At 49.1% G+C, this 21,518-nt stretch overlaps 3 protein-coding genes across 17 annotated transcripts in view; all 3 read left to right on the top strand.

The window, feature by feature from the left end:
* The window catches only part of LOC133470470 (traf2 and NCK-interacting protein kinase-like), a 30,967-nt gene extending 18,485 nt beyond the window's left edge, over positions 1 to 12,482 (top strand). For 8 of the 15 annotated variants that reach the window (XM_061758878.1, XM_061758884.1, XM_061758880.1 and 5 more), the window contains 16 exons: positions 325 to 576; positions 1,497 to 1,603; positions 1,670 to 1,785; positions 1,865 to 1,956; positions 2,047 to 2,070; positions 4,022 to 4,209; positions 4,604 to 4,712; positions 5,577 to 5,706; positions 6,430 to 6,600; positions 6,938 to 7,081; positions 7,407 to 7,541; positions 7,627 to 7,727; positions 7,809 to 7,958; positions 8,168 to 8,327; positions 8,559 to 8,698; positions 9,307 to 12,482. In XM_061758878.1, coding sequence (XP_061614862.1) covers positions 325 to 576; positions 1,497 to 1,603; positions 1,670 to 1,785; positions 1,865 to 1,956; positions 2,047 to 2,070; positions 4,022 to 4,209; positions 4,604 to 4,712; positions 5,577 to 5,706; positions 6,430 to 6,600; positions 6,938 to 7,081; positions 7,407 to 7,541; positions 7,627 to 7,727; positions 7,809 to 7,958; positions 8,168 to 8,327; positions 8,559 to 8,698; positions 9,307 to 9,390 — 2,103 coding nt within the window. In that variant the 3' untranslated portion in view covers positions 9,391 to 12,482. Of the gene's footprint in view, positions 1 to 324; positions 577 to 1,496; positions 1,604 to 1,669; positions 1,786 to 1,864; positions 1,957 to 2,046; positions 2,071 to 4,021; positions 4,210 to 4,603; positions 4,713 to 5,576; positions 5,707 to 6,429; positions 6,601 to 6,937; positions 7,082 to 7,406; positions 7,542 to 7,626; positions 7,728 to 7,808; positions 7,959 to 8,167; positions 8,328 to 8,558; positions 8,699 to 9,306 lie in introns of those variants that run through there. The other 7 variants (XM_061758879.1, XM_061758893.1, XM_061758894.1 and 4 more) reach the window with 5 other exon arrangements.
* Positions 12,483 to 13,440: 958 nt separating this feature from the next.
* Positions 13,441 to 18,347, top strand: LOC133469896 (eukaryotic translation initiation factor 5A-1-like). The gene is made up of 5 exons (XM_061757486.1): positions 13,441 to 13,573; positions 15,189 to 15,376; positions 15,464 to 15,568; positions 17,159 to 17,290; positions 17,374 to 18,347. Exons 2-5 carry the CDS (start codon positions 15,209 to 15,211, stop codon positions 17,437 to 17,439), a joined length of 471 nt encoding a protein of 156 aa, XP_061613470.1. The 5' UTR covers positions 13,441 to 13,573; positions 15,189 to 15,208; the 3' UTR covers positions 17,440 to 18,347.
* A 1,637-nt stretch (positions 18,348 to 19,984) lies between these two features.
* rpl22l1 (ribosomal protein L22-like 1) lies at positions 19,985 to 21,414 on the top strand. The gene is made up of 4 exons (XM_061757487.1): positions 19,985 to 20,134; positions 20,748 to 20,861; positions 21,029 to 21,150; positions 21,217 to 21,414. The coding sequence occupies exons 1-4, from the start codon at positions 20,126 to 20,128 to the stop codon at positions 21,359 to 21,361; spliced, it is 390 nt and encodes a 129-aa protein (XP_061613471.1). The 5' UTR covers positions 19,985 to 20,125; the 3' UTR covers positions 21,362 to 21,414.
* The last annotated feature ends 104 nt before the right edge of the window (positions 21,415 to 21,518 follow it).

Raw genomic sequence — 21,518 nt, 5'->3', positions numbered from 1 at the left:
AATTTTCAAATGAGCCGTCAAAGCGCTCGGACGGAAAAGTTCACGAACTCTTCGTGTCTCTCATCGACTTGTACAAATGAGGTCAAAGTTCGATTGAGATTTTGCGTGAAAGGATTTTTTTCTCATTGTGCGTTTGTTCGTACAAATTCAAGTCACTGGTCCAAACGTGTCCTGACAAATAAACTGCAATTTATTTGTCCGTCCGGAAGTGTGAAAGAAGAAAAAAAAAGACAAAAGTGCGTCGTGCATGACGACCTCTCTTTTTCTCCTTCATCCCCCTCCTCCTCTTCGCCCTCCCCTCGCCCCCCGCCGGCGCGGGCGCAGATGGCACACCCGGTGCAGGTGAAGAGTCCGCCGGGCCTGTCGGGCTCTCAGTCTCTGTACGAGCCGCACGGGGCGTCGTCGTCGTCGTCGTGCGCCCCGTCGCCCTCCCCCTCGCGCCCCCCCGTGCCCCGGCAGAACTCGGACCCCACCTCCGACACCCCTCCCCCCCTGCCTCTGGCACGTCTGGCGCCCCCTCTGGACAAGCTGGAGCGCAGCTCGTGGCTGCGGCAGGACGACGACGTGCCCCCCAAGGTGTCAGCATGCCCACCCCCTCCTCCTCCTCCTTTGTGTCTGTCGTCTCGTGTACAGTGAACCCATTTGTCGGCGGGTTTGATTTCTATGATTTATCAGTCATTTAATGAAGTCATCACAGCGGTGCCTTGAGATACGAGTTGCATTTGTTCCGTGACCACGCTCAGATGTCAAGTCATCGTTCCCCGTTCAAATGAATGCCAATGCAATTCAAAAAGAGTTTTTCTTGAAGCAACATTGCCCTCGACAGTATTGGACTGTGTGGCGCTCATGACATCTGATCGCCACACGACATGGAAACGCGGGAAATGTCAACACAAAACACGACTGTCCCTAATCTATTGTCCTTCCTTGTTCTTCATTGATGGCTGGCAAAGCAGTTTAATGTAGCATTAGCGCCGCCAACTGGAATTGACCTTCCACTGCAAGGAAACCAATGTGACTTGACAGTGGCCGGATGTTGTGAACTTCGCTGGCGCCATCTAGCGGCGGGGCTCTGTAAAATGAGGTCAAGTGACGGCTCGTGAGTCAAGGCGCCGCTGTATTGAATTCAATAAAAATACATTGGCACTACGTGTCAAATTGTTTACTTGATGCATTTTCTATTTTATTATTCACAAAAAATAAAAAAGATTAGAACATAAAAGAATAACTCGTTTTAGGGGGAAACAATCTGAGTGCACTAAAGATTAAAGGATTCTTGATAATGTAAATGCTCAATGGGATTAAGAACTATTAGATTAAAGAACGGAGCGAGTCCGTATTTGGCCCCTGGGCCGTGTTTTGCTGGATACGCTAAACTTAACTCAATCTGCAAACCCAAAACTTGCAATATCGTTAGAATTTTCCATCTTAGGCGCGGGTTCACTGTAGTTGTGCATTGAGGCGCACGTGTGACCTTGTCGACGTGTGACCTTCAGGTTCCTCAGAGGACCACGTCCATCTCCCCGGCCTTGGTGAGGAAGAACTCCCCGGGAAACGGGCCGGGCCTGGGGCCGCGCGCCGGGGCTCACCTCATACGCGCCAGGTACACGCACGCACGTGCACGCAACACACTGTTCTCTTTTACGAACGAGCGTCTGTGTCGTCATAGCAACCCTGATCTGCGGCGGGCTGACATTTCCATGGATACGCCCATGAAGAGGATGAGCAGCGGAAGCTCGTCCAGCTCCAGCACCCCCAGCTCGCAGGCGGGGTCCAGCGAGCGAGGTGCAGCATACGGTTCTTTTCGTGACTGTTCCACCGTGGATCAGATTGTGCGTCAAGTGTCGTTCGTTGTCGTGCTCAGCAAACGCGGCCACCAAGCCCGAAGGCTCCGCGATGGCGTCTGACGAGGCAAAAGACGACAGCAGGGACGCGTCCAGACCCGCTCGGCCTGCGGTGAGAATGCGCGTGCGCGCGCGCGCACACGCTGTCCACATTTTCCTGCTCACTGTCGCTCCTCTTCTTCTGCTCTCCTCCATCCATCAGAGCTATAAGAAAGCTCTCGACGAGGTCAGTGTACGTGGCTCCTCCCCCTCGCTAGCACGTTAGCATGCTTTCTTAACCAGCGGGGTCCAGGTCGGAGTCCCCACTCCGGCACGGGGAAATGTGACCTTTACGTTTGAGTCCGTTTTTGAGAGGAGGAAATCATTTCCCGGTGTGTCCGACGTGAGCCTGCGCTTCCGACGACAGCCCGGCGCAGACGCCACCGTGGACGCTGAACCGTACGTCGACGTTCACGCCATATTGGATGTGGCAATGGGAGAAAATGAGACGATGCCTCGTTCATTGGCTGCTTGCACAAGTAGCAACTGTTAATAATCATCATCATCATTCACTTTATTTGTAGACACCTTCGTGTGCACTCAAAGACAGCCAGAGCTCCTGACATGAAGACTGAACAACGACTTTTGATTGGATTCGGCCATTCTTCTATCATTTTGAAAACAGAATTAGCCAACTTTGTGGCTAATATACTGAAGTCCCGTATGCGCATAATCCTGCTAATTCCCGGAGCAAAATCAGCCTCATAACAACGAGAGAAGCCTTTCCTAGTGAACAAAATTTCCCCCAACATCCTTGTGTGATTGATGTTCGTTGCTTTGCTAGCTTTTCTCATATTATGCGGGTTTCACACAGAAAAAGGGGAAGGCTGCAGTGCTAGCGGTCTCCAAAGTTTGCCATCATTAGAAGCTAAAATGGTCGAACTCACCGAATGTAAAAACAATTCATCCAATCCCGGTGTGTCCGATGGGCACTAAAACCACTTGCGTTAATTTACCGGCAGATCTGTCACATCCAATATGGCGGACACGCCGACGTATCACAGCAACCGCTCAACCCCCGCGATGGGGCGTCTATGCATGTATGTCTATGTTCGCCGCCCCTCCCAGTTTGGTAGTTAACGTTTTGGGGATGCGCAAATTCCCTGACCTTTGACCTTTCCCCAGCATGCAGCACGGCCACGCCCCCTCACAAGCGTCCAATCAGCAAGGCTACCGCGCTCTGTGCGCTTCTTCTTTGGCTTTTCAACTGCACAGCCTTTGCTTTAACAGTGAAAAACCTGTGACTGATTGACGACCCCCCCCCCAAAAAAATAAAAATAATAATAATAATAAGTCATAATTGGAAGTGTTCATTATCATACGAACAGTCGGGGGGGAAAATGTTCTTTGCCGTCCTCATGGATGCCAACATAAAGCTGTAAAACACATGAAATGATAAACAAAACACAATGGAGGCATGACAATGACCATAAAAGGAAGACAACTGTGTTGTAAACTTACTACAAGCCCAATCCCAATGAACAGTGTTGCAACCTCACGTTGGAGATATTCATCAAGGTCGAAACCACAAAGATTCCTAACCGTGATTCCAAAACCCTGTCACAACATTTGAAACTCATCTTGCAGCGTTAACCATGAAAAGAAATACCTTACAGATGATTCGATTGAGAAAAAATGCAATGGAAGTGTAAGGACGCTGGCGTTCTGTTCACCACTTGGCTACGCGTCACAAGTACCAATTACTACTTTCCCGGTAGCCATTTTATGACTCAGTTCTACCTCGATTGGGTGTTCCCCCATTATTCGCGGCCGCTCGGGATCAAACCCTGCTGAGCAATTCCCACCTCCCCAAAAAAATGGTTGCCTAGAAATCTCACACGATTGTGCCCGAGCACCACTTTTGTCTAAATGAAGCTACTCAATTGACTTCGACATATTTCCTTGGCACCAAAATAATGCTTTATTGCTTTGGCGTCAAAACAGCAAATGGGATATTTTTGTTATTATTGTTTTCTTGTTACACCCCCCCCAGCAAATAACAGAAAATGGGTCCTGAAAAAAAACAACTGCAACATTTGAATTTACAAATGCAGAACGACACACGTGGAGGGGTTCGCTGTACCGTCGGACGACAACACGCGGTTGTCAATTAACAAAGCGCTTTATGCATCCGCCAGGACCTGACGGCGTTGGCCAAAGAGTTGCGAGAGCTGCGCCAGGGCGAAGAAACCAGCCGGCCGCCCGTCAAGGTCACCGACTACTCTTCGTCCAGCGAGGAGTCGCACAGCAGCGAGGATGAGGAAGGAGACGGAGAGGGCGGAGCCAACGACGGAACCGTCGCCGTCAGCGACATCCCGCGAATCATGTGAGCATTTCACGTCGCCGTGTGCGTGCCATCGGAAGGATAGGTTGATATACAAATGAGAACAAAAAAACCTCAGCTAGCTTAATGCTAACATACAATGTGAAATGCCATAGACAGGCTTACGGAAATTAGCATCGATGTCATGTAATTAATTATAAGACAATAAGTAATGTTCCACGGCAGCATCGCACATGCACACAATATATAACGTAAAAGTTTGAGTTGAATTGAATTCCACTTGAAACGGACGTGTTGCGAATTGTGAACATTCAGACACGGAAATGATTCGCTTATTCGTGGCACGACCTCCACACGGCGGAGAGAAACATTTTCTCTTCCGAAGGCCGAGGAGGTTGCAAAGAAAGAACTGAGTCGTACCCAAAATGTGTTTCAGGCCTGCCGCCGGCCAAGGTGCCGACGAGTCCCCGGGCATGACGGGTGGCCGCCACAACTCGCACGGCGACGCCTACGGAACTCAAGGCGGCACACTGATGATGCGCGAGGTGAGCGCCCTCTCGTGTTGGCACTGTGTTCTGTGTGGGTGGCGCGGCGCGGCACAGGCCAACCGGAGGGTCGCCGCTTCCTATCCACGTCGGCGTCGTGTCCCTGGGCAAGACGCTTAACCCACGTTGCCTCCGGGTTACATGCGGTCGGATGTTTGGTGCCGTAGGCGCGGAATGGCAGACTGCCCCCTGCAGGGCAGCTGCGGCTACACGAGTACCTTAGCAGCACCGGGTGTGACTGTGGAGTCGATGAAAAACGCCTAAAATTGTAAAGCGTCTTTTGAGTGCTCGGGAAAAGCACGATTTAAGTGTAATGCGCGATTGTTAGGATCATGACTCTGCACCCGTCAATCCTCACTTTTAAAGGGAAGTTTGCAGTATGAAAACGGCAGGCGAGATTTCAAAGTAGCCTCGCTTCGCGAATCCCCCGCCGCCTCCCGAGTCTCTGACCAAAGCCACGCCCCTCGACATGTGCGAGTAGCTAATTAGATGTCACAAGATCACGTAATTGAACCCTAAAATGGAAGTAAATGATATCCTCATTACATTTCCAAAGTTATCTTCCCAACACGGACTGTAAACAAGCCGACGTTAGCCACGGCTGCTACGTTGATAGCACCACTTTTCGTAACGGAGTGTTACTATATTGCTATATGTATCGGTTTGACGTAAATCCGCACACGATGAATCCAGACGCGAACACGTGACCCCACACCTGAACCCGCGTGTGACCCGCAAAGTTGCTCCCAGACGTCCTGTAGCTCTGTTGTTGCCATAGCAACCCATCTGCGCTTTTAGTTGACGGTTTTGCCTGGAAACGCTTCAGTGCTGTGTTTTTGGTTTTTGTTTTTTGTATCCCCGCAGTACGGGATGGGAGGAGGAGGGGGCGGCGGCTCCAAGGCCTCCTTCACTCCGTTTGTGGACCCCAGGGTGTACGGGACTTCCCCGACGGACGACGACGACGACGACGACGACGACGACGTCTCTGCTTCGGGTGCGTCGGATTCAAACTCTGAGCAGTCGTACCTTGACTTGCGAGTGCCCCAACTTGCGAGTTTTTCGTCTTTTCAATTGAAAACTCGGAGTCTTCAGAATTGTGAGGCATAGAAACCCTTCAACTGTAACATTTTGACTGATAGATTTAAAAAACAAAATAAACCATTTTAAGTATTCCAACTGAGTTAGGCGGCACGGTGGACGACCGGTTAGAGCGTCTGCCTCACAGTTCTGAGGACCGGGGTTCAATCCCCGCCCGTGTGGAGTTTGCGTGCCTGCGTGGCTTTTCTCCGGGTTCTCCGCTTTCCTCCCACATCCCAAAAACATGCATGCCAGGTTCATTGACGACTCTAAATTGCCCGTAGGTGTGAATGTGAGTGCGAATGGTTGGTTGTTTGTATGTGCCCTGCGATTGGCTGGCGACCAAAAAAGGATACTAGCGCCGGGGCTATTGAATAGCTTTAGAATCCATTTCTCTCCCATTCGTCCTATCGATTATTCATGTCATTGTATGAACTGGTTTCCCCAATAGGAAATATGCACATGTGGTGCCGGTGTTATTTTTGTCCACCGTGTCACGTGACGCCGCTGAATGCGTTTGTCGGAGTCTCGTTCCACTGTTTCACCTGCGCCTCAGCCGCGCGTCGAACGAACGGCCGTGGCGGCGCATCGAAGCTCAGGTTTTCTCAACGTGAATCCGCACGTGCGTGTTGTGCCGCAGCGCCGTTCACCGACGAGCTGCTGAAGCAGGAGCAGGCGCGGCTCAACGAGGCGCGCAAGATCTCGGTGGTCAACGTCAACCCCACCAACATCCGACCGCACAGCGACACGCCCGAGATCCGCAAGTACAAGAAGCGCTTCAACTCCGAGATCCTGTGCGCCGCTCTCTGGGGTGAGCGCAACAACGATCATCAGCCGCCGTTAGCCCTTTCCAAATCGCACATTAGAACATAACGCAAAGATAACGACAATGAAACACATTTTTGCTTGATTTCTCTCTTTGTTGGAAAGTGAATCAAAAGTATTGTAAAACAATCACATGTTGTGCCCGTAATTGACATCTTTACTTGTGCCCGTGTTAAGGGAGCAAAAAAAAAAAAAGCAGTTTGTATTTTGTGTTCTTGTTTTTGTATTGCGAATCGGTCGATTATCAGGTTATCAGAATTGTATTCCGGCAAATCCGTACTCCCACGCGACGAAGCTGACGCCGCGCGTGCGTGCGTTTGCAGGGGTGAACCTGCTGGTGGGAACGGAGAACGGGCTGATGCTTCTGGACCGCAGCGGGCAGGGCAAAGTTTACAACCTGATCAACCGCAGACGCTTCCAGCAGATGGACGTCCTGGAAGGTCTCAACGTCCTGGTCACCATCTCAGGTGGACTCTCCGGCTTTTGGGTGCAAATGTCTGTTTCTTGCCAAAATGCCCAAATTGCAAATTGGCTTCCCTTTTAAAATGCAATGGATTCATACTGTCGTTGAGCAAACAGTTTTTACTGGCTTCCGATTTCAAAAGTAATGGTCCATGAATTTGTGTATATGGAGTAAATATGAGGCAATCATCGGGGTGTGCAGCCAGAACGGCCCTCCGAGCGGAAGCATAACTGCCAAAAATCACTTTGACAGTCAGAAGTTCAACTCACCCAACAAATTTAGACGGCTGGGATTTCCTGCCGGTGTGATGTCGTGTCACCTGTTTCCAGGCAAGAAGAACAAGCTGCGCGTTTACTACCTGTCCTGGTTGAGGAATCGAATACTCCACAACGACCCCGAGGTGGAGAAGAAGCAGGGCTGGATCACCGTGGGCGACCTGGAGGGATGCGTGCACTACAAAGTCGGTACGGAGGTCCGGTTCGGCCGCGGGCGGAGACTCGGCCGATCTTTCCAACGTTTCTGAACTCGGACCTCTCGACCCTTCCGCAGTGAAGTACGAGAGGATCAAGTTCTTGGTGATCGCCTTGAAGAATGCCGTGGAGATCTACGCCTGGGCTCCCAAACCTTACCACAAGTTCATGGCCTTCAAGGTGCGTCCGTGTTCGTGTGACCCATCCAGAACACAAATTGCACCGTGTGCGTATTTCTCGCTGGTGCGCGTGCGCTTTCAGTCTTTCGCGGAGCTGCAGCACCGCCCCCTGCTGGTCGACCTGACCGTGGAGGAGGGCCAGAGGCTAAAGGTCATCTACGGCTCCAACGCCGGCTTCCACGTCGTGGATGTGGACTCCGGAAACCCCTACGACATCTACATACCCTCGCATGTAAGGGAAAATGGAACAATGTCAACATTTCATTTCACGATTATCAAGACCAGAATGATCACGATATTAGGTAGGAAAACTGAAAACATTGCCCAAATCTTCATTTTGAATACAAATGTATGTATTCAACACGAAACAAATGCAAACTCCCGGGCGACGGCGTGGCCTTTCCGTGGCGATGAGCGTTTTTTTTTGCGCGTCCCCGGCAGATCCAAGGTCAGGTGACGCCGCACGCCATCGTGGTGCTGCCCAAGACGGACGGCATGGAGATGCTGCTGTGCTACGAGGACGAGGGCGTCTACGTCAACACGTACGGACGCATCACCAAAGACGTCGTGCTGCAGTGGGGCGAGATGCCCACCTCCGTCGGTACGTGCCACGCAACGCCCCGTCTGCTGCTCCCTCTTTTTCTTCTTCTTGAGCTGAGCTGGAGTCAGGTTGGCCGGTTAGCGCGCGCGTGAGCGTCTGGCTGTGAGTCGTGGGCTACGGCAGCTCCTTGAGCGCATTTGCGTGTTTGACCGTTTTGTCCCGTTCGATGAACGGCGACTGCCAGGGCGTTGGACTACCTAAATGCGAAATGTGTGTGTGTGCGTGCGCCAGCCTACATCCACTCCAACCAGATCATGGGCTGGGGCGAGAAGGCCATCGAGATCCGCTCGGTGGAGACGGGCCACCTGGACGGCGTCTTCATGCACAAGCGAGCTCAGCGCTTGAAGTTCTTATCGGAGAGGAACGACAAGGTGAGCGCCTCGACTCGCTCGTCATCCGGAAACTGCCGCGTTCCTCTCGACGCCCGCTGCGTGGTGTCGTGGGTGCAAGGTCGAAGGTCACGAGAGCATGCAATTTGTGAAGAAATCGCATGTGAGCTGCTGAAGTGGAGAACGAGAGACTTGAAGTCGGGATGGTTTGAATTTGAATTGGAATTTTGTAAATTCTCTCTTAAATTTGGGAATTTGGGCAAAGCGGGAATTATTGCAATGTGAAAAATCTTCTGAATGAGCTCAACAATTTCAATTTGAACATTTTGGGATTTTGTTGAATGTCTCATTCACGTTTAATTTGCAGCAGACAGAAAATACTGGTTAGCGCATCTGCCTCACAATTGCGAGGTCGCGGGTTCAAATCCGGCCCCGCCTGTGCGGAGTTTGCATGTTCTCCCCGTGCCTGCGTGGCTTTTCTCCGGCTACTCCGCTTTCCAAACGCCCGCGTACGTTAGCATTAAGCTGGCCGACTTACGTCAGGCAAAGTTAAATCGACAACCTGTAATTCTCTTTGTTTTACAAATGCAAAAATTCAATGTTTGGCTTCCGAATTGACGGCGCCCTCTCGTGCACTTTGTCCCGTGCAGGTTTTCTTTGCGTCGGTGCGCTCGGGAGGCAGCAGCCAAGTGTTCTTCATGACCCTCAACAGAAGCTCCATGATGAACTGGTAACCCGGCCGCGCTAGCAACCCGACCGCCGCGCCCCGGGCGGGGGGGGGGTCGAGGACGGACGAGCTCCGCGGCGCCTTTGTCGCCGACGCTCGCATCTCCGCGAGGTCGCCCGCGTGACGCCGGGTCGCCCGGGATCTCGCCGCGCGGCCCGGCCGGCGGCCGCTCGTACGGACGACTTGTAGCGCATGACTTCTTCTTTGCGGGACACTTCCTGGATCCGCTCCAATCCGGCGACGTCTTTTAATGCCGCCAGGAAGCGGACTGAACATTTTTCCTCCCAAACGGGCGCGTCGCTCGCCTGTTGGTTTTCAAAAGACTTTTTTTTTTTCTTTCCAATAATGGCTCATAAACGTGAGCACTGTGTTTTTAAAAAAAAAAAAAAAAAAAAAACTGTTGTAGAAGGGGAAAAGAGGAAAAACAACTGGACTGGTTCAATGAGCGAGTATTCGTTAGGAGTCGGCTTGCAAAGGGGAGGAAAAGTTGCAGTCAATTTACAGATTTACAGATTCTGGTGAATTGACAGGAAATGATAAACACTTTTTTTTGTGTCATAAGCAGACATCCATGCAAAAATGCAAAATAAATCTTGCCAGTCTTTTAATTCAAGTGCTGCCTTGAGATACAAGTTGAATTTGTTCCATTACCATGAATGGAAATGCAAAACCGGCTCGGTGGCACGTTGGCGCCACCAACTGGAATTGTCCTTCCACTGCACGGAAATCAATGTCAATCGATGGCGGCCGGATGTTTAGTGCGCCGGCGCCATCTAGCGGTAGGCTTGTTCCCTTATGTCAAGACAAAAAATTGGTCAGTGACAAAAAACTCGTAAATTGGGGCACCCGCCACTTTAACTGTACAGGAAGTCCTCCATTTACCAACGAGTTCCGTTCGTCACACGATTTTCCGCGTAAGTCGGATTTCACCGTTCAAGTCGAAATTGACGGCGAAATACTTCTGTTGCAGAGGCGCTAATAAAGCCCTTAAAGCAGCAAATGGGCGCTTCGTGCCTTTCTTGTTGCCGCCGCCCGGCTCGCCCGTGCAACCAGAGGAGGGATTTAAGCCAGGTCAGGTGACCGTAGCGGGAAAGGTTAACACTTCGTATGAAGAAACTCAAATACATTCAAATCCCAAAAATAAGATGCCGTACTTCCCATTACTGCTGAGAGTGTGAAAAAAAGGGCAAAGATACTCCCGGCGCGCAAACACAGACAAGCGCTATGCGCTAGCTAAGCAGAGACAAAATGGCGGCCGAGGCATCAAGTCGAAACGTCGTAGGTCGACTGCGTCGTAACTGGAGGACTTCCTGCACTCGCTTTAGATCTTCTTGTTTCAGTCGGGCTTATGCTCACACGTATTTTCCACAAATCCAACTTTGAGTTTGCTCAATTGCAATAAATCCGCGTTAATTCCACGGAAAATGTCTCATTTTAAAACTTCCCGGAATGTCGCAACGCTCGCCGTGAGTCGTCTCCGACTTTTGTTCCCGCAGTCAAATCCCCGTTTGACTTTTCGCTTGCGACCACTCCCAACTTGTTTCCTCTCTTTTTCCTTCCGAGCGTAGCAGACTTCTCCTCCGAGCTTCTTCCCACGAAACCTGCCGCAAATGTTTCCCGCTCGGCAGCAATTCTTGTAGCGGGCGCTTAAGATGGCGTCGTGCGGCCGACGCGGATGGCTTGTTGAACGTTGAACGTTTGTTTGTTTTCTTTGCCCTCCTTTGTCACGAAGAAAAGGGAGGAGTTGCCGCGCCTGTGTCAATCCTCCCGCCGTTTCGGACGCCCGCGCTAGCCCGCTCACGCCGCACTTTTGCTCGACATTTTCCATCTGGCGAGCTGTGTCGGGAGTCGCTCCGGAGCCACTTTTCCGTGGTTCTCGACGGCCGGGTCGGGACCCAAAAGCGGGTCACGGAGCCATCGCGGTCGGAAACGACGCCTTCTTCTCAGCTAAGGGCAGGAGCGACATGACATTCCGAGGTCACAAACGGCGTAGGAATGCGTCCACGGTTTGGGCATTTATTCCAAAGGTCCATGTACTAGTACACTCTGTCCGCACTACCAGAAGACAACTTTGGCATACTAGTAGAACAACTACACGTTACTAGTGAGGCAGAACTGCACCAGTTTACAAGAGTACTATTAGTGACAAGGTAAAACTAACAGTTGACTAGATGTCCACCGTGAGGCACTTTTGCGTTGCACCTTGAGTACTTGGACCCTTCCAGACCTACGGACTACCGCCAATATTTTTCTAAGAATGGAATGTCAATTCAATTCCAGCGAACACGTAGACACGATCGCGACGTGCAATCGTCGATCGTCAAGAAATAACGAGACCTCATAACTCCCTGTCAAAACAGACATTTGAGGACGGAAGATGTCCCACTTCCTCGCGGCGTCGCCATTTCTTCGCAAGATACTTGACATCCCCACAGGGGGGGGCGCATATTCAGCATCCAAACGCCAACGATTTCTCGCCGATGTCATGACGCCATGTGAGGCCGCACATATCGCGCCAAGCGGAAACCGAAAACATGACTTGTAAGACTGGAAGAAGTGAATCGTCTCACTAGTGAGGACGAGGACGGTACTAGTAAGCTGGAACTCAAGGATCAGGACTTTCCAGACAAAATGTAGCTGTGAACATTGAAACAATGGAATTAGTCATGCACATCTCCTGACTTCTTTGTTGTTCCGCCGAATTTGTGTATTTCGCTTGCGAGGAGGTGGAGCGCTCTCTTGCCCGAGCTCCAACCGGATGCGTTTTTACGACCTTTATTGACAGTGTACATCTTACTCTTGGGTTGTAGAGAAAGACAGAAAATAATGTGGATTAAAGCTTAGGTGTCTTTCTACAGATGAGAAAACATAGCTATAACACTTTCTTAACAACAACAACAACAAATCGACAGTTTTTATTGTGATCTTTGTATTTCCATTTTTGTACGCTGTCCCATTGCGCGTGCGCAGATGAGCGACGTGCACGTGAGCGTGTTTTCACCTCATCTGGTTCACGGCAATCCAACGACGACCTCAATCTGAGGACACGCATCTGTAATGTTGGAATTCGACAATAAACGTCCTCTTGTTGCACACCAACAGCCTCTCTTTCTTTGTCCTCACACTCGTCAAAAGGACCCAGAAATGCTCGACAATAATCAACAATTCGGTAAATAATAATAATTCGTGTCACCAAAGTAAGAGAGGGTGACCTACATGATGCAGGATCGTTTGGATTTGTTTTATACACCGGATTTCCTATTGCAATTATGTTAGCATGTTGGAAAACGCAACAACTGCACGCAGGCAGTGATTGTTTGACAGGCCACTAGGGGGAGCCCGTGTACACCTGCTGGGACTCGTGAACGCTTGAAATTGCCCTCCAAGTCTTTGAGAGGGGAAGATTGTCAACTTGTCGATATTATACTATGAATAATAATGACAATACAATATATTCAATATGCAAATTTCCCAATTGTAACCTGAATATCTTAGCAAGCGCAGAGATAATAATAATAATATTATTATTATTGCCACTGCGATTGGCTGGCCACCGGTTGAGGGTGTACCCCGCCTCCCGCTCGCCCGAAGATAGCCGGGATAGGCTCCAGCACGCCCGCGACCCGCGTGAGGAGAAGCGGTTCGGAAAATGGATGAATGCAGATCCATCCATTGTGTGTGGGGCGTCTCCTCACGCGGGTCGCGGGCGTGCTGGCGTCGATCCCAGCTAAGTTGGAGCGAGAGGCGGGGCACACCCTCAACCGGTGCGCCAGCCGATCGCAGGGCACATACAGAGAAGCAAACATTCACAAGTCCGGACAATTTGCAATCTGAAATTAACCTACACAACCTGTTTTGGGAATGTGGGAGTACCCAGGGAAACAAATCCAAAATTCAAAATACCAAAAGAAAGAACATTTTTCGATTTCAAATTGAAGATCGTGTAAATCGTCCGTAGCTGCGAAGGCTTGTTCGTGTGTCGGCTGGCGACCAGTCCGGGGTGTGCCCGCCTCTCGCCCAGATTGGAGGCAAGCGGCGCCAACTGCCAACGACGCGGCCCGCGGCCAAAGTGAGCTTGACGCCGTCGATGCTTGTGGGCACATAAAGGGCCCCTCCCCCTAGCGTCCGTGTACGAGTGGTGCAGTAAGTTGGACGCGCATGCGCACTCTCGCTCCCCTTTTCCTCGGAAGGTAAGTGCGGCATGGCGCGTGTTTGTGCCTCGGGGGCGAAAAGAAGGCGAATAACGGTCCGCGGCGCAGGTGCCGGCGGGCGGGGAGCGACCGAACGGACCCGGGCGGGCTGAGCCGTCGCTTTGGCGGGCGTTCGGGTCGAAGGGCAGCGGGGGGCTCAGTGGAAGCCGAGCGGCAAAGAGGCCTTGTCGCTCGGCCACAAGAAGTCGCTTGTCATCCTCTCGGCTAACGGACAAGCCTTCCGTCTCGCGGGGCGCTCGCGTCGGCCTTCGCCGACTCAAAGCTGCCCGGAGCGGCTGGGCTCGGCTCGGCGTCGCGACGTGTCGGACTGGCGGCGGAGCACTTGAGCTCGGCCGCCGTTGCGCTTTTAATGGCGACTTCATTGAATGGACGGCTAAGGCGGCTAGCCGCCGTTAGCATGGCGGCGCGAGCGCGCAGAACGGGACGCCAACGTTTGGCTTTTCCACCGCACCGATTCCGCACTTGGCTCGGTTCCGCGGCGCCGCCCGGATACACCGGCGAGGCTTGACGGCCCAAAATGGGCCCGCTCGAATGTGGCCACGATCGAGTTGGGCGTTGAAAAGACGGAGAAAAACACGGGCCGGCTAGCACTAGTTAGCATATGCTAACTTAATCCAGCTGAAACTTATCTTGGGGCTTTTTTTTTTAATTATTGATTTTAGGTGAGTGAATCTAATATTGGACTTCGTTCGCGTTTGGTGCTAAATTAAAAATGTTTCAAAAAACGAAGTGCAGCCTCGTGTTGACGCGTTCTCGTCGTCATCGCGTCCACGTTTCACTGTCGCCAAAAGTCTTTTTTTCACTTTTTTACTTCTCTCCGGCGCTTTAGTCGATGCTTGTCATTAACGTCAGCGTCATGCCGTGGACGTTTTAGTCACAACCGGTGTAGCTTCGATCAGCTATTGTGCTCAATTGTCTTGTGAAAACTTGAAGAAAGAAAACATTATAAACAGGTGAATTCTTCTTAATAGTTGGCTAATGTTCGCGCAAATCTTGTATGCAGTCCGGGTAACGAGCTGCATTACTTTGTGGGACATTTTCCCAAGAAATTGTAAAAATCATAAGCTTCCTAAATTTATCGAGAGAAGGAAATATTGCGCACGTCTCATCTGAAATTTTGCATTGAAGTTAAATGAATGTGACACCATGAAATGCTGAGCAAATGCTTTGATTAAAAACGTTGTTTATTTTTGGTAAGATTGAAATTCCTCCTCAATGCTGTGTATTTGTTTGTATTGATACAAGTTTATAGATGAGGCTAATTTCCCTCACGAGCCGGGTAGCGAGACCTTGTTGAAGTTAGTCGGAATTTCAGCCTGTCAACAGTAAATCGTCTCCCATTTCTGTAGCCGTCCGTTCGGAAAACAAAACGATCCATATTTTTGACGATTTTCTGATGGATGTTACGGACCAAATAAGGGACGATAGTGAAGTAAAAAAATCATCCGATTAATCAAAAAATAATCGACCGATGAATCGATTATTCAAATATTTCGCACTTTCAGCCCTAAAATAAAAGTCGTGTGTTGTTACTGGTTAAAGTTTTAGAATTTTAGCGCCGTGGCTCACAGGCCAGTTGGTGTTTGCGTTTCAGCAGCCCAGAAGCATCGCACCATGTCAGAACCCGATCTGGAATTCGCCAAAGTGGAGTCCGGCGCCTCGGCCACGTACCCGATGCAGTGCTCGGCCCTGCGCAAGAACGGCTTCGTGGTGCTCAGGGGGCGCCCCTGCAAGATCGTGGAGATGTCCACCTCCAAGACCGGCAAGCACGGCCACGCCAAGGTGACGCCCGCGGCCTTTCCTTTCCGATGTGTGCGTCCGCGATCTCATTTGTTGACTAACGATTCTTTTGTTTCCGGTTTGGCGCAGGTTAACCTGACTGGCATCGACATCTTTACCCAGAAGAAGTATGAAGACATGTGCCCCTCCACCCACAACATGGATGTGCCCTCCATCAAGAGGCTAGACTATCAGGTATGTTACCACTTTTTTTATTTTTTATTTTTTTTTTATTTTAAAAACCTTAAAAAAAAAAAAAAAAGTATCGTACCGCCTGAGCTGGGAACTCTGCCACAATATTCGTAGAACACGGGTTGTCAGACTGAGCAAATGATGCGTTTTCATGTTTACTGTGAAATGGATCATTTTTCATTTCGGTGGAGCAAAATTCCGATTTTTCTAGCAGTGTTCCCCAGTTCTTGGCTGCGAATAGCAAAAACCCACAACTGACCCCCATAAACAGATTTGTCATTGCCCTATAGATGCCGACAAAGCAGTTTTTGTCTTAATGAAACTTACCAACTCACTTGAACATAGTTCCTACTTAAATATTGTTCCCTGATGCCAAGATGACACCAAAGTAATACTTTTATTGCTGATTTTCATCAAACAATGGAGAATAGGTTCCCCCTGAAATCCGCTAAGAGAAAAATGACCAAATTCCGAACCAAATATGCGGGGTTCAGAATCAGAATCAGAATCCTCTTTATTTGCCAAGTATGTCCAAAAAACACACAAGGAATTTGTCTCCGGTAGTTGGAGCCGCTCGAGTACGACAATAGACAGAGAATACTTTTGCGACATCAAGACATTGCCAAAAAACAGTCACTGAGCAATAAAGGGTTGCTAGTTATCTGGTAATGCCGGTACAATTATTTTTTGGGACAATTGTGCAAAAAGATGCAGAGTCCTCTCGCACTTAGAGCAGTTCGAATGACTAACATTGCAATAGTCCGGTGCAATGACCGTTGTGCAAAACTTTGAGTGTATGCAGTTTAAAGTGACTAGTAGTGCGATAATCTGGGACAATGTCGATTGTGCAAATGTTGCAGAGACTCCTCGGTCAGTGTGCAAGTGGGGCAGATGCTCCTCTGGCATGAGTGGCCAGTATTGGTCAACAACAGATATGCAAATAGTGCAGCGTGGCGAGACGACTACAGTGAGTGCACGAGTAATATAGAATTGGCCCCACAGAAATGTGACAACGAACTCAAGACAAAAATTTGTGTGTGCATTAGAACCACCCCACCCAATTCCCTTAACATAAATTGAACAAGTTATATACTTATGTATTTTCCTTGACTTCTAATTTCAAAATCAATTTTTCAAAATATATAAAACAATGAATGAATATACACGGGGTCATTATATTTACAGTCGCGCAAATAAGTTTTAACACTTTGACAGAATTTAAGATGTGTACCGTTTTAGAAAGAAAACATCAATTTTATTTTGATTGGAATTCAAATTAAACTGTAAAGCATTTAAAAAATAGCACAATATTTCAGTAAAACATGACGCAGAAAATAATGGGCTTGTCCCTGTTCACTGCGGGAGCCGCAGGACCGAGCGGGAATCCCGAAGAAAAGGTCAGCCTCGACTGCAGGTAGTGGAAATCTGCGAGTAATTGATGAGCCAAAACGATCCACAAGAGGAAGAGGGTAGCAAATGAATGAAATGAAGCTCAAGATGGCCCCTTGGCACCATTGTTGTTTTAGCTCCCAATGAAGTTGTCAAGTAAAGTTTCCGTTGCCGTGATCGTGACTCAAAACCTTCCCTTGGCAGCTGCTCAACATCACCGAGAACTTCATGTGCTTGATGGCCGACAACGGCGACATCCGCGAGGACCTGCGCGTTCCCGATAACGAAGTCGGCAAGGAAATCGAGACGAAGTTTGAGGCCGGTGACGAGTTTCTGGTGAGTCGCGCGCGCCGTCGTACGTCCGTCCGTCCGCCCGCCCGCGTCGTCACACGACCCCTCACGTGTCGCTGGCTTCGCAGGTCACCGTGATGTCCGCCATGGGGGAGGAGTGCGCCGTGGCGACCAAGGTCCTGACCAACAAATAAGCGGACGGACTTTGCAGCCCCGGCAACAAGCACCGCCCACAACCAGTCTTGCATTCTCATTGGTTCTTCTGTCACCAAAGCGTCGGCCTTCACTGACAACCTCAAATCATCCTTTTTGTCATTTCTCGATTATTTTTTCTTTTCCTTTCTTCCTCCCATTTTGCTTTCTGTCATCGCCGTGGGGAATATTCGGGTGCAGCTCGCTGCCTGATGGCTCACATTTTACGGTAACGCGCCGACTTTCTAGAAAACGACTGAAAAAAAAAAGAGCTGCTCATCGCTTCCGCTTCTTTTGGCCTTCACAGTGTTGCTCACATTCCTGACTGTTGAAATAACAACAATGGGATTCAGCTTTTGTATCTTTTTTTGTTAATATTCTATCGATTGACATCTTTTAGAGCGAGGCGAGGGGCCTCTATAGATAGTAGATCCGCTTGGGGGCGCCCCTCTTGCGGCAAGCTTGTCCGTTGACGGGATGTCGGCGACGGCAGCGAGTGCTTGCGGGCGCTTAAGCTTCACCCCAAATTCCAAAACCAGGAAGTCCCCCCCCCCCCCCCCCCAAAAAAAAAAAATTCTTCTTAAGACACGTGAGTGATTTTGTTCCCTCCGGCTGCTGTGAGGCAGACGTGCACTCGCGCCTTCAAACCAATCCGTCTGTCAGTCGCCCTCGGCCATCCTCCCTATACTAAACGAGTGTTTTTTGTTTTGTTGTTGTTTTTTTTTAATTGCCCAAGAGGCGCAAGTGGAATGCAGTGTGAGCTTCAGACATGTGGGAGGCGCTTTGCAGTGAGCTTTCTGTTTGAGGAACTCAAATCGGGTTTGAGGAGGGTGGCGGCCGCAAACTTTTTGTTCACTCGAGGCCTTTGTCACCTGACTGGAGATGGCTGAAAATAAATCGTTGAAACAAATGGACAAGCTCTGCTTTTCTGTCTTGTTGTTGGAATGACTGGTGAGCCCACTTGAGCCCTCAACAAAGGCCAGAACGCAGCGATCGGCGGACTACACCCTCAACTGGTCGCCGGTCACTCGCCTATAGACACGGACAAGCGCTCGCGCTCGCGTTCCCATCGTCACTGAGTGGGAACCAATGCGCCACTACACCGCCAGTGGCTTTGCCTTTTCCTATCTAGCTTAAGGTCCATCTACTAGTACAGTCTGTCCTTACTAGTACAATTCGGAACTCTGGTGCTGTCTTACGAGTAGTAGTAGTTTTATTTTTGTTTAACTAGTGCACAATTAAACCTTAAGCTATTTTGTAGTCCCAGCTGCTACTCTATAAAGCACGTTCACAACAACCGACTAACAATTATTGTCGTTGATTAGTCTGCCGGTTATTTTTCCTTCATCTGATTCAAATAGCATTGATCACTTTCCATCCCTCTAGTTCAAAACAGGACAGTAGTTCAAATTGACGGTGCATAAATTGCTGACGGTTCAGTTCCTGGTTTGCTCCGTAACATCAGTCAGAAAATTAGCAAGAATGTTGATGTTTGCAAATGTCTCGGTTTGATTGAACACAAAGATCATTGGTCGGCTTTCATGGACGGTGACAAAAGTTGGACAAGATTTACTGCTGAGCGGACAGTTCAGTTGGACACTTTTAAGTTCATGTCTGTAAAGGATTCATCACTGATCAAAGTAGTTGTCAATTTGATCATTCTTGCACATCTCTACTTACTAGTCATGATTTTTGACTAGTACACAATCAAACCTTGCAAGTCAAACACTGCTGCACTAATAATACTTAATCACAATTGATACTCAACTTATATATTTTATATAGCACTTTTTTTGCTTTACATAAAGCATGATAATTAAAATAATAATACATAGGCGTGTTTCACACACTAGTAGCCTTATGAAGGATAATGGCATAAATGCAGCTTTCTGTGAAATGTCTTAGCATTTATTGAATATGCATCATAAGGCCTTTTTTTTTTTTTTTACCCACTATTGCTGCAGAAACGATTCAAATGTCCTCATTTTGGGACTAATAATGGTCATGTTATCTGCTCATTGTCATACTAGTAGGAGGTTATGTACTAGTAGGACGTTACTAGTGAGGCAAAACAACTATCGATGTGCTAACGACTAGTCAATGTGCTGTGTCCGTTAGCTAGCTCAAATGAGTTTTATTGGGTTTTTTTTGGGGGGGGGGGGGGTATTTCCAGTGGCTGAGTTCCTGCATGGTTACATTGTCCATCCATCCATTTTCTGTCATTTTACTAATTCCCCTCCATGACTTTGAAGAGGGGATTTTACGAACCCTTCCAATCAACGCGAGAACATTCCGAAAGAATAAATATGACGCAAGCAGTCTGCAATGGAATCTTTTCATGAATCATTTCACTTCCCAAAGCGAGCGTTGGCTCTTTTGAGTCACACATGAATAATAAATGTTAGATCAAGTCTTGCATGTGCGTCACACGGGGCGGGGCGGTTAATGATTGACATGCTCGCTGTCGCGTGTGTGTCGTTGGATGACACAAACATCACTTTGCTCTCAAATGATATTTTTTCCTGACAAAAACAGGAAACAAAACCAATATGACGGAACAATAAAATAAGTTGCTAATTATTGTTTAAGGATTGTTTTTGTTGCGTTGCCCATATTTGGTAAGACGATTGAAGGCGTCATTTCATTGCGTCATTTCCGGGTTCTTTCTTTCCGATTCTTCCTTCCAACATGGCGCCGGTAAGTATCGACTGCGCCGCTGCATTGTAGTTGATTTTCATCTTTGCACTTTGTTTCATACGTAAAGCAACCAACTCCCTGCGCTATTAACTCAATAAAAAGCTCCAGGTTTATTTTTGTGCGAACTCGAGCTCATTTGAATCTTCCCAAGGCGCTAGCTAACAGCGTGTGCCGACACGTGTTCCTTATACAGACTACAAACATTGAAAACGCATCATTTGCTTCTTTAAATAAAGTACAAGTTGCTAGACTAAGTTACCTTTGCTTTACGTTCATATTGCATATTGGTATTACAGAGTCAAAGCAGACTCGTGGCATTGAAAAACGCTTCAAGTCAGATCAGTTCTGTGCAGTCGTACAAAAAAAAAAACATTTTTTAAGTCTGTGAATCTGGGCAGAGGGTACTGTGTTTTTCCAAATGAATCCAAATAAGCATTTAACACTATGTCCATCCGTGATGTGATGTTTTGTTCTACTTTTATTCATGATATTTGTGAGGCACGGCTCATGAAGGTTTATGTAAAGGCACACAACATCGTGCTAACGTTAGTTAGCATGCGGTGATTGCGTTTGGAGCGGGCGGATGTCTTGACGTGTGCGGTGGTTGCGACAGATTCGGCAGAAGCAGCGGATCGGCGGCAAGAAGAGCAAGATGGGGCCCGGCTGGAAGTTCAGCCTGGACCTCACCCACCCCGTCGAGGATGGCATCCTGGACTCTGCCAACTTTGTAAGCAGCTTCAAAGGGAAAAAGAAGACAAATATGGTTGTCGGAAAGGGTCGGGGCCCGTTTGGTTAGCGGGCTGCTAACGGGGTTGGCGGACTAGGGCGCCCTTCCCTAGCTCCCCTTGCGCTAGGGTTCTCTTCCCTAGCGTGTCACTGCACTGTGTCCAATAGGAAAGCTTCCTGAAGGAGAGGATCAAGGTGAACGGCAAGACCGGGAATCCGGGCAACGTGGTGTCCGTCGGCCGCGTGAAGAACAAAATCGACGTCACGTCTGAGAAGCGGTTCTCCAAAAGGTGGCAAGGGAGAAAACGCCGTCGCGAGTATTCTCGTGCTGAAAGCTGCGTGTGTCGCCCCCGCAGGTATTTGAAGTACCTGACCAAGAAGTACTTGAAGAAGAACAACCTGCGCGATTGGTTGCGAGTGGTGGCCTCCGACAAGGAAACGTACCAGTTGCGCTACTTCCAGATTAGCCAGGATGACGACCAGTCCGAGGCGGAAGACTAGACCGCCACGACGCTTACTTTTTCGTATGCCAATAAATTCGGAAATAAACGCAACACATTTGTCGTCAGTGTTTTTATTCATTTTGTGCAATATTTTTTTCTTATTGGCCTTTGGTGCCAGAAACGTTTTGGATCATCTTCCGTCCCTTGCACTCATT

The sequence above is a fragment of the Phyllopteryx taeniolatus genome, chromosome 20 (genome assembly GCF_024500385.1).
Source record: "Phyllopteryx taeniolatus isolate TA_2022b chromosome 20, UOR_Ptae_1.2, whole genome shotgun sequence".
Lineage (NCBI taxonomy): Eukaryota > Metazoa > Chordata > Actinopteri > Syngnathiformes > Syngnathidae > Phyllopteryx > Phyllopteryx taeniolatus.
The sequence above is the reverse complement of the archived record's forward strand: the minus strand, read 5'-3'. Positions and strand labels throughout refer to the sequence as shown.

Excerpts from the sequence above, each read along its gene's own strand:
- rpl22l1 (XM_061757487.1), top strand. Across the intron at positions 20,862-21,028 it reads TCCTGGACTCTGCCAACTTT|GAAAGCTTCCTGAAGGAGAG; the intron begins GTAAGCAGCTTC and ends TGTGTCCAATAG. Across the intron at positions 21,151-21,216 it reads GAGAAGCGGTTCTCCAAAAG|GTATTTGAAGTACCTGACCA; the intron begins GTGGCAAGGGAG and ends TCGCCCCCGCAG.
- LOC133469896 (XM_061757486.1), top strand. The coding sequence starts at position 15,209 with ATGTCAGAACCCGATCTGGAATTCGCCAAAGTGGAGTCCGGCGCCTCG. Across the intron at positions 15,377-15,463 it reads GCAAGCACGGCCACGCCAAG|GTTAACCTGACTGGCATCGA; the intron begins GTGACGCCCGCG and ends GGTTTGGCGCAG. Across the intron at positions 17,291-17,373 it reads AGGCCGGTGACGAGTTTCTG|GTCACCGTGATGTCCGCCAT; the intron begins GTGAGTCGCGCG and ends CTGGCTTCGCAG.